General features: G+C 39.3%; 1 protein-coding gene across 8 annotated transcripts in view; it reads right to left on the bottom strand.

The window, feature by feature from the left end:
- Positions 1–13,850, bottom strand: part of nfia (nuclear factor I/A) — a 234,427-nt gene that overhangs the window by 66,205 nt on the left and 154,372 nt on the right. For all 8 annotated transcript variants that reach the window (XM_015603325.3, XM_022669621.2, XM_022669622.2 and 5 more), the window contains exons 3-4: positions 10,304–10,369; positions 32–106 (exon numbers count right to left, since the gene is read on the bottom strand). In XM_015603325.3, coding sequence (XP_015458811.2) covers positions 32–106; positions 10,304–10,369 — 141 coding nt within the window. The remainder of the gene's footprint in view (positions 1–31; positions 107–10,303; positions 10,370–13,850) is intronic.

Raw genomic sequence — 13,850 nt, 5'->3', positions numbered from 1 at the left:
ATGGTAAACAGAGATGATAGAAGCTTCTTACTCTGTGAGACTCGCACAAGTTCAGAGACGGTGAAGACACCTGATGTGACGAAACTGTCCTGGAAGCCCAGGTGTCCTGAAAAACAAGAAACAAAGCAAATAACATTAATACTTTTTCTTTACATTCCGGGTGCAATGTTTTAAGTCTAATAAAATGTATTTAAAACACATAAAATTTCATATTTCCAAACATTACTCAACTACTCTGTGTTAGGTGAACATTTGTGGCTTCATACACATTTAAACGTAGATCTTTAAGTTTAAACTTTTAAGTTTTGAGTTTAGTCTGCTGCCACTGCTGACGCTGCTTCTTTTCTATTTGCTTTTGGCAGACTCTGTTTGCATATTGGTCTCTACATCCCTATATTGTAGTTTGTATGAGCAAACATCGTTTTCTGAGTTAACTATTTTTTCCCTTTATTTTATTTATTTTCTACATTGTGGTTTAACATTAAAGACATCCACAATCCCCTGACCTAAACCTGATCAGCTGAGATGGTGATTTGATGTGATTTAGGATGAGCTGAAGATTCACAGCATGAAGGAAAAGCAGCAACTATTGTTCAGCACCTCCAGGAACTCCTTCAAGGCGCTGAGAAAACTATTCCAGGTAACTCTACCTCATGAAGACACTGAGATTAAAATACCAAAAAATCAGAAAATCTGTCCTTAAAGCTAAATGAGTTTGCACTGTATTGCAATAATGACGGCATCATATTGCATACTCCTGAACTGATCAATATACTGTATTCTATCACTGATGTTGACAAACATGGATGAGTGTGTACACACACACACACTCTCTCTCTCTCTCTCTCTCTCTCTCTCTCTCTCACACACACACACACACACCCTCGTGCACAAAGAGTGTCCCAGTGGAGTGCAGGGAGTGTTTAGGGTGACATGGAGGGCAAAGCACATCTGGAGTGGATCCCCTGAGTGTGGGACAGTCTCTCAATACAAACACTCATGCACACACACACACACACACACACACACACACATGAAGAGAACACAGAATGACTCTTTGTAAAGAGGCCCTGAGAAGGAGCAGCTTAAGGAGTATGAAGCCCTGTGTGTATATTTTGCCCATATGTTTATATGTATATATGTGTGTCTGTATGTGTGTGTGTGTGTGTGTGTGTGAGCATGAGCATGATGAGCAGGTGTGATAGCTAGCCTAATGAACTTCTATTTTTTGCTCTATTTTCAAACATAAGGCTCACTGCATTTTAAAGTGCATTTTAGCGACAATAGTAAGGAACAAGGGTGTCGCTATGTTTTCCTTCTAATGGGGAAGCTGTAATTCTTAACAAAAAAAATATATATATTTTAAAGTCAAACGAGTGCTGGATGTTAATCTACACAGATTGATTTCTCTCCTGAAAACTGTTTATTTGGGTAAGTTATGTGCTTCAGTTTATTTACAGTAAGCTTAGATTTCAAAAGCGTGGTTAGCACCAGTGCTAGCTGCGGTTAGCAGCACTTAGCGCTAGCAAATGCTACCCAACAGCGCTACACTAGCGCTGAGGAACACTGAGGAACACTCAGTGTTCTGTTAAGCCAGTGCACGATTAGCTAGCGTTTTGTTCCACATAGCTCTGATGTACTCACCTGTGAATGGCAAAAGAGCTAGCACTTAGCGCTGTGGTTAGCGTCTAATGCTAAAACTGCTTCAGCCTTAGTGCTGGAGAAACTTCACTAAAACTTCTGTATAATGCTGTACTTCAGCGGAGTGGCTTTACTGCTCCTTAATACCTGAATGGTAGAATTCATACATAAAGTGCACCGGCTTATAAGGCGAACTGATGATTTTTGGTTAAATTAAAGGATTTTAAGTGTGCCTTATAGTGTGAAAAATACTTATACTTAGTAATTAGTAATTATATAATAAAAAGTATTGTCTGTTGGCTTTCTGTCAAATGTCAAAGGGCACCTGTTTATTAAGTACTTCATATGAAAACAACAGTATTTAAAAAAAAACAGGGAGAAGGGTCTCTACTACCTTGGGAAGACGTTCTATTTAATTTAATACAATTGCTGTGAGGATTTGATTGCACTCAAGTGACAAAAGCTTTATTGAGGACATGAAGTTTGATGATCACCACCCCAACTCATCCCCAACTCCTATCCAACCTATCCATCTCAAAAAGTACTGGATGGAGCACCACCATTCCTGATGATTCTGAGAACACTGATCAATGACTGGTGACAATGGCAATGTTTGTCTATTGCAGAAAGTCCTATTCTCCTGCTCTACTGGCAAAACTTCTCTACATTTTTTTACGATACTGTACGATATGAGCCGAGTATGGTCCAAGCCCTCTCTCTCAGTAACCCCTGAGCTTAGTGGCCCCAATTACTGTGTATATTGATTAAAAAGCAGCTGACCCAAAGCTCTGCTCGCCATCATCCACTGCCTCATTACAGCCACTGACCACTGAGCAGTGAAGCATTCCCTAACACCCAACTCCCAACACACTCTACACACACACCATTCTTTCTGAGTTCCATTCAGTTTCAGTACATTTACATCATTTATTTGCAAAAAAATGATAAATGGCTGAAATAAAAAAAAAAAGATGCAGAGCTTTCAGACCTCAAATAATGCAAAAAAACAAAACAAGTTAATATTCATAACGTTTTAAGAGTTTAGAAATCAATATCTGGTTTTTAATCACAGTTTTCATGCATCTTGGCATGTTTCCACAATCAGTAATGATTTGGAGAGTCATGTGATCTACTGGTGTTGATCCACTGTGTTACATCAAGTCTAAATTCAGTGCAGTCTCAGAAAATCTTACAGCACTTTATGCTTCCATCTGCTGAAAACTTTAATAAAGATGCAGATTTCATTTTCCAGCAGGACTTGGCACACTGCCCACTCTGCCAAAAGTACCAATTGGTCTTATATAATATTCTAATTTTCTGAGACACTAATTTTTGGGTTTTCATTGGCTGTAAGCCATAATCATCAACAATAAAAGAAATAAACTATTAAAATAGATCACTCTGTGTGTAATACATTTATATAATATATGAGTTTCACAATTTGAACTGAATTACTGAAATAAAGTAATTCAAGCTCAAGTTTCAATGATATTCAAATTTCTTGAGATGCACTAGTACTCATGCATTTGTTGTTGACAAGCTAAAAAAATCAGAATTGGTATCTGACATAGAAGAGAAGCAGATGGAATGAGGCAGCAGAGTAGTATTACAGGATTATACACTAATATTACTTCCTAATATGATTTCGGAGTTCTGGTAAAAGTTCTCGTGCAGCTCCACCAAAGTTATATGGTGCAACTGATCATTTCAGGCACATCTTGCTTAAGAAAAGGTGCTTTAGAGTTTACAAAACCATAATGGCTAAATCCACCATTTATTTACCAAATCTTGATCTCTGTGATGTTATTATTAAACAGTTCTCTGTGCCGCCGACTGGCAACCGGGTCATAAAAGCTGGCGATAGAGAAGAGTTTAGCCATGACGGGTTGGATATGGAGACGTGGGCTGGAGGAGGGGTTATAAATTTGGTGGAGGGATATGTACGGCTCATTGGGAGAGAAAGTGCTGACATTAGCTGGAAGTCTGTGCGCCTGGAGAGCATTCCTGCACTGATGCTCCAGAGATTGGAGGAGTGATGGGGGGGGGGTCTGAGATTGTGGGGGGTGTGTGATGTATGTGACGGGGTAAAGGCGAGAGCAGAACAGATTATGAAAAGTGTACAGGGGAGTCAGAGTTTCCACCATGCAGCTGTACATACTGTAACAACAATAACACACACAGCACAACCCAGCCATACAATTACTTGGAAAACGGAGAGATGACGCAATGGAGCTGAGAAAACAGGGAGAGAGAGCTCGAGAGAAAGCATGAGAGAGCGAGAGAGAGAGCGTGAGTGCTTTCGTCACTGGAATTCCAGTATATGGAGCATATGCAGGGTGCAGTTCACTGAGGGCATTTCCATGAGTGGCTCATATAGGAGAGGGGCCGGGCCTCTATATCTCAACATGGATAATCACTCCCAGCTGTGTCCACTGTAGCACTACACACACATACACACACACACACTCTTACATACTCTCACACAACACTCTCTTACACATACACACTCTCACACACACAGGGAGGGGCCAGGGGTTGTCTTTCACAGCAGCTCAGAGACCTAAACAACACGGCTCACACACACAGCAACAGCAGCTCGGCCTGCAGACAGAGCCCAGCGCACACGCACACACACACTTACACTCACACACACACACACACACACACACAGGCAGCTACTGACAAACTTTTTTAAGAATTCATTTTCATTACTTCTTTCGCTCTCCTTCTTTATGAACTTTTTCTCACTTCTTTCACTTAGTTAGGTACCTTTCCTCTCCCCCGCTCTCTCTCTCTGATGTAAGAGAGAGAGAAATAGAGCAAGAGAGAGAGAAAGAGAGAGAGAGAGAGAGAGAGAGAGAGAGAGAGAGAGAGAGAGAGAGAGGATATCCTCTGGTCTTATCTGCTGGTGTGTGGATTGTGCAACAGGCCGCCCCTGACCCAGAAACTCACCCGTCTGCTTTGTAAAAGTGCACGTAGCGCAGAGCGCCGGGGTCAAGGTTCAACAGAGTAAAAACCATTCAAACCTGTGACTCATGCTTTCCTGATTCAGAACGAGAGACACAGGAACACTGACACAGACAGAGAGAGAGAGACAGAGACAGAGAGAGAGAAACACTGTTCTACACACTGAGGTTAGCTTAGGGTCAAATAGTCAGCCCTCAGATCTGATACTACTACTCACAACACAACCTGAAAAAAACAGAAAGAAAGAAAGAAAAACAGAAAGAAAGAAAGAAAAACAGAAAGAAAGAAAGAAAGAAAGAAAGAAGAAAAGCTTACAGTAAGATTGAAATATAAAGAAAGTAATGAAAGAAAGAAAGAATGAAAGAAAAAGTGGCAGAAAAAAAACAAATAACACAAAGAAAGAAAGAAAGAAAGAAAGAAAGAAAGAAAGAAAGAAAGATAGATAGAAAAAATAAAAGAACACAGTATGTGTGAAATATAAAGAAAGTAACAAAAGAAAGAAAAAAGTGACGGATAGAAACCAAACAAACAGAAAGACAGTAAAATTTAAAAATAAATAAAGTAATAACAAACAAATCCAACAAAAAATGAAGAAAGAAAAGAAAGAAAGAAATAAAGAAAGAAAGACAGAAAGAAAGAAAAGGGGAATGTAGTGAGCTGAGTTTAAATCAGTGTAGATCAGAAGGTGTGATCAGTGTGGAGCGCAGTGTGTGTGAACTGCTCTGTGATTGGTGGGAGGAGCAGATTGGAGGAAAGCGGATGTGGAGTAATCTGGATTGGGATGATCTGATCAGGAGTGAGTGGAGGTAATCTGAGCTTCACAGTGCACAGCGCTGCACAGCAGATGGAGGGAGTGAAAATTGTTTAGTGATTATACCACTCTCAGTTTATCAGCACAGAGACTGATGAAGAGATGAGATCATCCACACACAGGAGGAGGGATCTGAACATGCAACTCATCTGTGTGTGTATCCTCTAATCCGAGTAAACAGTGGTACGAGACGCACCGGGCCAGCACACACACACACACACACACACACACACACACACACGTGCACACACACTTACACACACTCGCAGCAGTGCACACACATCAGCAGCGTATCTGCAGTAATCTTGCAGTGAGAGGGAAATATGCTTCATAATCCAGTGTTGGGGGACACGAGTGAGGCGGAGAACTTTCAGGTCAGAGCAGGATAAACGTTCTCATTCTTCACTGTGCTGCACTCTCACTATACTAACAATACAACAATGCAGCAGCACTGAGAGAAACTGAGCCTGCCTGCAGCAAAGCTACTGTAACACAGTGTAACAGAGAGTCTGCCTGCAGCAAAGCTACTGTAACACAGTGTAACAGAGAGTCTGCCTGCAGCAAAGCTACTGTAACACAGTGTAACAGAGTTTCTGCCTGCAGCAAAGCTACTGTAACACAGTGTAACAGAGAGTCTGCCTGCAGCAAAACTACAGTAACACAGTGTAACAGAGAGTATGCCTGCAGCAAAGCTACTGTAACACAGTGTAACAGAGTGTAACAGAGAGTCTGCTCGCAGCAAAGCTACTGTAATACAGTGTAACAGAGTGTAACAGAGAGTCTGCTCGCAGCAAAGCTACTGTAACAGAGTGTAACAAAGTAACAGCAGGTCAGGCTGTATTAAAGCTACTGTAACAGAGTGTAACAGACAGTCTGCCTGCAGCAAAGCTACTGTAACACAGTGTAACAGAGTGTAACAGAGAGTCTGCTCGCAGCAAAGCTACTGTAACACAGTGTAACAAAGTAACAGCAGGTCACGCTGTATTAAAGCTACTGTAACAGAGTGTAACAGACAGTATGCCTGCAGCAAAGCTACTGTAACACAGTGTAACAGAGTGTCTGCTTGCAGCAAAACTACAGTAACACAGTGTAACAGAGAGTGTGCCTGCAGCAAAGCTACTGTAACAGAGTGTAACAAAGTAACAGCAAGTCAGGCTGTATTAAAACTACTGTAACACAGTGTAACAGAGTGAAACAGCAAGTGAGGCTGTATTAAATCTACTGTAACAAAGTGTAACAGTGCATCAGCGAGTCAGGCTGTTTTAAAGCTATTGTAACAGAGTGTAACAGTGAGTCAGGCTGTATAAAAACTACTGTAACAGAGTAACAGTGAGTCAGGTTGTGTTAAGGCTACTGTAAGTAATAGAGTGTAACAGAGTGTAACAGTGAGTGAGGCTGTATTAAAGCTACTGTAACAAAATGTAACAGAGTGTAACAGCGAGTGAGGATGTATTAAAGCTACTGTAACAGAGTGTAACAAAGTAACAGTGACTCAGGCTGTATTAAAGCTATTGTAACAGAGTGTAACAGCGAGTCAGGCTGTATTAAAGCTATTGTAACAGAGTGTAACAGTGAGTAAGGCTGTATTAAAACTACTGTAACAGAGTATAACAGTGAGTCAGGCTGTATTAAAACTATTGTAACAGAGTATAACAGCGAGTCAGGCTGTATTAAAGCTACTCTTACAGAGTGTAACAGAGTATAACAGTGAGTCAGGCTGTATTAAAACTATTGTAACAGAGTATAACAGCGAGTCAGGCTGTATTAAAGCTACTCTTACAGAGTGTAACAGAGTATAACAGCGAGTCAGGCTGTATTAAAACTACTGTAACAGAGTATAACAGTGAGTCAGGCTGTATTAAAACTATTGTAACAGAGTATAACAGCGAGTCAGGCTGTATTAAAGCTACTCTTACAGAGTGTAACAGAGTGTAACAGTGAGTCAGGCTGTATCAAAGCTATTGTAACAGTGTAACAGAGTATAACAGCGAGTCAGGCTGTATTAAAGCTACTGTAACAGAGTGTAACAGAGTAACAGTGAGTCAGGCTGTATTAAAGCTACTGTAACAGAGTGTAAAAGAGTGAAACAGCGAGTCAGGCTGTATTAAAACTAGTGTAACACAGTGTAACAGAGTATAAAAGAGAGTCAGGCTGTATTAAAACTACTGTAACAGAGTATAACAGTGAGTCAGGCTGTATTAAAACTATTGTAACAGAGTATGACAGCGAGTCAGGCTGTATTAAAGCTACTCTTACAGAGTGTAACAGAGTGTAACAGTGAGTCAGGCTGTATCAAAGCTATTGTAACAGTGTAACAGAGTGTAACAGCGAGTCAGGCTGTATTAAAGCTACTGTAACAGAGTGTAACAGAGTAACAGTGAGTCAGGCTGTATTAAAGCTACTGTAAGAGAGTGTAACAGAGTGAAACAGCGAGTCAGGCTGTATTAAAACTAGTGTAACACAGTGTAACAGAGTGTAACAGTGAGTCAGGCTGTATTAAAGCTACTGTAACAGAGTGTAACAGCGAGTTAGGCTGTATTAAAGCTAACAGACTAACTGTAGTATATACAGTCTGAGTATAACAGAGAATGGAGTCAGGATGTACCGTATTTTTCGAACTATAAGGCGCACCGTATTATAAGACGCACTATCAAAGAACGCCTATTTTCTGCTATTTTTCCATACATAGGGCGCATCGCATTATAAGGCGCGTTAAGTGACACTAGAAAGGGTGCCTATATCAAAGTGAACAGGGGTGGCGCCATGTTTCCCTTCCCCCACCGGGGGTGGTCGCTTGCCGGTGGAGCGTCTCAGTATACAAATCTAACGTTAGCTCTTTCAAAGTCAAACGAGTGCTGGATATTAATCTACACAGATTCCTCTCCTGAAAACTGTTTATTTGGGTGAGTAACGTGCTTCAGTTTATTTACAGTAAGCTTAGATTTCCAGATGTCCACTAAGGCTTGCTGCACCAGCGTTAGCATAGCTATCCGCTAGCACGCTAGCTAGTCACCTAAACTAGTAAAGTTAACCCAAACTTAAACGACAGCGTTACACTGAGTAATCCTGCGTGTTCTGGTAAGACAGTGAGATATTAGCTAGCGATTCGTCCCCCGTAGCTTGTTTTAACACTGTAAACAAGCAGATTACAGGCTGATAAAACTCACCTCTGAGAGAGTTAGCGCTTAGCATCTAGCTAATGCTAGCCAGGCAAAGCAGCACAGACTTACAGGCCGATAACTCACCTCTGAACGGTGAACGCTTAGCGATTAGCATCTAACTCTAATAATACTGCTCCAGCAGTATTAAAAGTGCTAAATTTAGAAAATACTGATCTCTGAACAGTGAAAAAGCTAGCTAGCTAAGCGGTTAGCATCTAGCTAATGCTATTGCTGCTCCAGCCTCGGAGCGGCACGGCTCTGCACGGAGTGTGTGTTTACTGCTCCTTACACCTGACGGGTAAAATTTAGATAATACTGATCTCTGAACAGTGAATAAGCTAGCTAATGCTATTTGCTGCTCCAGCCTCGGAGCTGCACGGCTCTGGACTCTGTATAGCACTGAAACTCTGTATAACGCTGCACGGAGTGTGTGTTTACTGCTCCTTACAACCTGACGAGTAAAATTTAGATAATACTGATCTCTGAACAGTGAATAAGCTAGCTAGCTTAGCGGTTAGCATCTAGCTAATGCTATTGCTGCTCCAGCCTCGGAGCTGCACGGCTCTGGACTCTGTATAGCACTGAAACTCTCTATAACGCTGCACGGAGTGTGTGTTTACTGCTCCTTACAACCTGACGAGTAAAATCCATACAAAAGGCGCACCGTATTATAAGACGCACTGTCAATTTTTGTGAAAATTAAAAGTTTTTAAGTGCGCCTTATAGTCCGAAAAATACGGTAACAATTTAACAGGGCCTTGCTGTAACAAAGCAACTGAGCCAGAGTGTAATATCTGCAATTCACTGACTGTTACACATCTACAAACATGTAGAGTGTAACTGAGCAATGGAACTAAACTGTAACAAAGCAAATTAGTCAGATTGTAACAGTGCAAACAAGCCAGGCTGTAATATTAAAAATAAATCAGATTGTAACAGTACGAACGTGTCTGGCTGAAACAAAGCAACAAAGTCAGGCAGTAACAGTGTAACAGATTCAGGCTATAACAGTGTAACAGCTGAGGAAGACGGTAAATTAGTCTTTGGGATTTACTGACTGTTTGGCTCACGGGCCACAGCAGTACTCAACATTTTCTCAGCCCAAAATGCCTCCTGAAAAAGCATAGAGCTTCCACTTCTGAATGAACTGTGATCCGATCCAGGAAAATGTTCTTGATCTCTGCACTGGTGCAGACTAGCTCCAGTTTAGCTCTCCTGACTCAACTCAAGTCAAGTTAGTGGATGGCCAATCACAACCATTAAATGTGGACACACACACACACACACACACTCATACTCCCCATGGACACAATCCTCTTAAGAATAATCGCCTCCCTCTGGCTTACATGCACTGAGTGTTCACACAGCTTTGGAGCTTTGTGAGAGGAGGCCGCACAGCCTGAACCTCCACAATGAAAAACACTCTTCCAGACTGAGCTGCATTTACACACCGTCTAACCCCACTTTACGCGTATCAGCTGGGCGCAGTTAACAGTCACAGCAGTCACAAGGACAGCTGCTCATTAGAAATAAGTGTTACGTGTGTGTGTGAGTGAGGGTGCGAGAGTGTGTGTGCAAAGTTCTAGCACTAGCAAGACCAGTTCTGTACTGTAGTCTTAGGTGTGTTTGCAGTCAATAGCAAAAAAATAAATAAAAAATAAATGATAGAAAAAACTGATTTGACTGAAATAAAGTTGTGAAACAGGGCAAAGGGGAGGCTCACCGTTTTCTGGCTGGTCCTTAATGTCCCCCTCACTGGGCTGATTCGGACTGTCAGACTGTGATGCTTCTGTACACAATGAGAGATAAATAAAAAGAAAGAGAGACAGAGTTAGGATTTTAATAATTTAATTCGATTTTTTAAATAATCACAAAGTTACTGTTCCAAAGTACAAACTGTCTCCCTGGTACCATGGTCTCATATACAGCCAGTATTCAACACAACACACAGCTCAGACACTGAATCAAGAGATGATTTTTAATTCTTACATAATATCTTTTGTATCTTGTGCTCATGTAAAAATGGTAACTGTTGACTTTTCAGTCAGCCAGTATCAGCTGACATTCAGGTCCTATAGGTTTATTAGTACCTGGGACAACCCTGCTGATAACACATCAATATTTAACAATACTGCAGCAATACAGACTGAACTGCTCATTCTGAACTGAGTAATTGTACTTCATTATTATACCATGTAATTGTAATTAAGAGTATTACTATACTTTGTAACTGTAATAAGGTGTTATTACTAAACTGAATGTAAGGCCTGTAATACTATACTAGATAATTATAAGTGTTATAAGTATACTCAGATTATAAGTGTTATAAATTGAGTATTTGTACTTTTTTTTTTTACTATACTTTGTAACTATAATGATGTGTAATTAGTAAACCAGGTATTAGGCCTGTATTTCTACATTTTGTAACTGTAGTGAAGTGTAATTAGTAAACAGAGTTTTTGGCCTGTATTACCATAGTAAACTGAGAATTTGTACTTTTTTACTATACATTGTAACTGTAATGAAATGTATTTAGTAAAACAAGTATTTGGTTTGTATTTATATATTTTGTAATTGTAATGAAATGTAATTACTAAACTGAGTATGTAATGTGTGTTAATATACTTTGTAACTGTAATGAAGTATAATTAGTAAACTGAATATTTGGTCTATATTACTATAAATTGTAATTGTAATGAAGTGTAATTACTAAACTGAGTATTTGATGTGTATTAATATACTTCGTAATTGTATTAAAGTGTAATTAGTAAACCAGGTATTTGGCCTGTATAACTATATCTTGTAATTGTAATAAAGTGTAATTAGTAAACTGAGTATTTGGCCTGTTTTTCTATACTTTGTACCTGTAATAAAGTGTATCTAGTAAATCGAGTATTCGGCTTGTATTTCTACACTTTGTAATTGTAATGAGGTGTAATTAGTAAACCGAGTATTTGGCCTGTTTTTTAAAACTTTGTAACTGTAATGAAGTGTAATTCATAAGCAAAATATTTGGCCTGTATTACTATACTTTGTAATTATAATGAAGTATTCTTAGAAAACTGAGTATTTAAGCTTTACCATGTTACTTTGTAACTGTAATGAAGTGTAATTATTGAAAGAATAATTGACCTGTATTCATGTAGTGTGTAATTGTTATTAAGTGAAATTATTAAACTGAATATATGCCCTGTATTTTTCTACTTTGTAATTGTAATGAAGTGTAATTAATCAATTACACTACACTTAGTAATCCCAATAAAGTGTATTTAGTAAATGGAGTAATTCAATACTATACTAAATATAAAGTTTGCAAAACAACTGCTCTGCTTTCTCTTCATTACTCTACTTTGTAACTGTAACAAAGTGTAATTAACAAACAGATTTAACAAATTTAACATCAATACAATACTTTTATTTGCACTTTATTTATGTTTGAAAAGTTGTTTAAATTTGCAACAGGTTAAAATGATAAATATAGTAATAAAATGGCATATCTTCGCAGTTAAAACTCTTATGCTACAATGCTACAAAGGGAGAAAACAACATCATAGTCATTTTGGAACATTTCTATTGGTCCTTTCAGTATGAAACTTTGACACAATGTAAAGGACAACTGTACAATTTATATCAACTATATAATTTCTAACGGCTTGTGTGTAAAAATAACAGTGATGACAAATCACTCCAGCAAATCAACAGTATAAAGGTTCTTTAGAATTAGCAGTGTCTTCTGTTACACTCTGGATATTCTTTCTCTGCTGTTTTTGGAGATTTATATTTTGAGAATAAATGTCTCAGCATATTGGACACACAATAAGAGTTAAACAGTGTAGTCAGTGATCAGCGTCTAGCCGCTGTCCTGCTGGCAACAAGAAGCTCCAGTAGAAGCCAGGAGAACGAGAGAGAGCGAGAGAGAGAGAGAGAGAGAGAGAGAGAGAGAGAGAGAGAGGTGGGTGATCTACTGGCAGTCGCAGCACTTATGGAAATAAGCCTGGATGGAGAACCCTCCAGACCTGGATGTGCTGCAGCTCTCGTAAAAAAAAGACCTATAAATTTGATGAGAGAAATTTCTCCAACAAGTGCTGGTTAACAGCACCATTAGCTGCAACAGCAACTATAAGCAAACAGACGTTACAGAGAGCGTCTGAAGATCCGGCACAGCCCGTCCCCGTGCTGCTGTCGCTTTAATAGCTTTTACTACAGCCAAAAAAATATTCAAAAATAAAAATCATAAAAATGAAACACCACACACACACACACACACACACCACACCCCTCCACTCTCCATCCCCATGCATGATTTAGATGCAGGGGTGAGTATTGATCTCACACTGCGGATAAAATTGTCCGTGGGAGAGAAATATTACAGATATCCACTCAAAGCGAGCGAGAGAGCGGTCTGCAGTGACTCAGGGAGAAGAGGCCCGTCACAGAACCAGCCGGAGAGGAGTCTGATTCACAGCTGACACCAAATACTACTACAAACAACTTACAAAAATAGTGTGGAAAGCCAAAAACAGGCCCAGGAGTACATATACAGTACATAAACATGGCTGCCGCTTCAGCTTTAGGTTTCTGCAATCCACAATTTAAAGATCTGTCTACACGAATATCACTAGAATAGTCACACACTAACCCACTTATCCACAAACTGACAATAGATAGAATAGAAAAGATGTAAATTTGCTACATCCTCAAAAAAACTCAACAAACTAATGTCTAACCAATGTCTAAACTGTTAAGAAGAAACGTGATTACACCCCTAAGCAAAAACAGCCAAATTGTGCGCAAGAAGTGTCAATATTTTGAGTGGACACCATTATTTTCCTGGCACTGCTTTAACTTTCTTGGGCATGGAGTTCACTGGTTCTTTAATATTACACTAAAAACACTGGAATTACATCATCATCATCAAGAAGCTAGTTGATGCTAGAGACCTTGTGCTCCTAAATGCTCCTTGTGCTCCTAAATGCCCCACAGATGCTCAATAGAGTTTAGGGACATTAAAAAATGCTTAGTGGTGTGCTCTGGAGTTTTGTACAGTTTTGTACAGTACTTATCACATTAATTTAAATATTTTTTCTTGTATTTTACTGTAAAAACAGATTACATCAGAACAGATGCAGGTAAACATACATTTAGACTGATTTTACATATGATTTTAAAGAAAGTATAATTTATAATGAATAATGAATAATTTTGCATGTCACACTTAAGATATAGATATAGCTATTTCATTACAATTTTAAAAAAACATGTATCATTGT

This window comes from Astyanax mexicanus, chromosome 16, assembly GCF_023375975.1.
Source record: "Astyanax mexicanus isolate ESR-SI-001 chromosome 16, AstMex3_surface, whole genome shotgun sequence".
NCBI classification, from domain to species: domain Eukaryota; kingdom Metazoa; phylum Chordata; class Actinopteri; order Characiformes; family Acestrorhamphidae; genus Astyanax; species Astyanax mexicanus.
The sequence above is the reverse complement of the archived record's forward strand: the minus strand, read 5'-3'. Positions and strand labels throughout refer to the sequence as shown.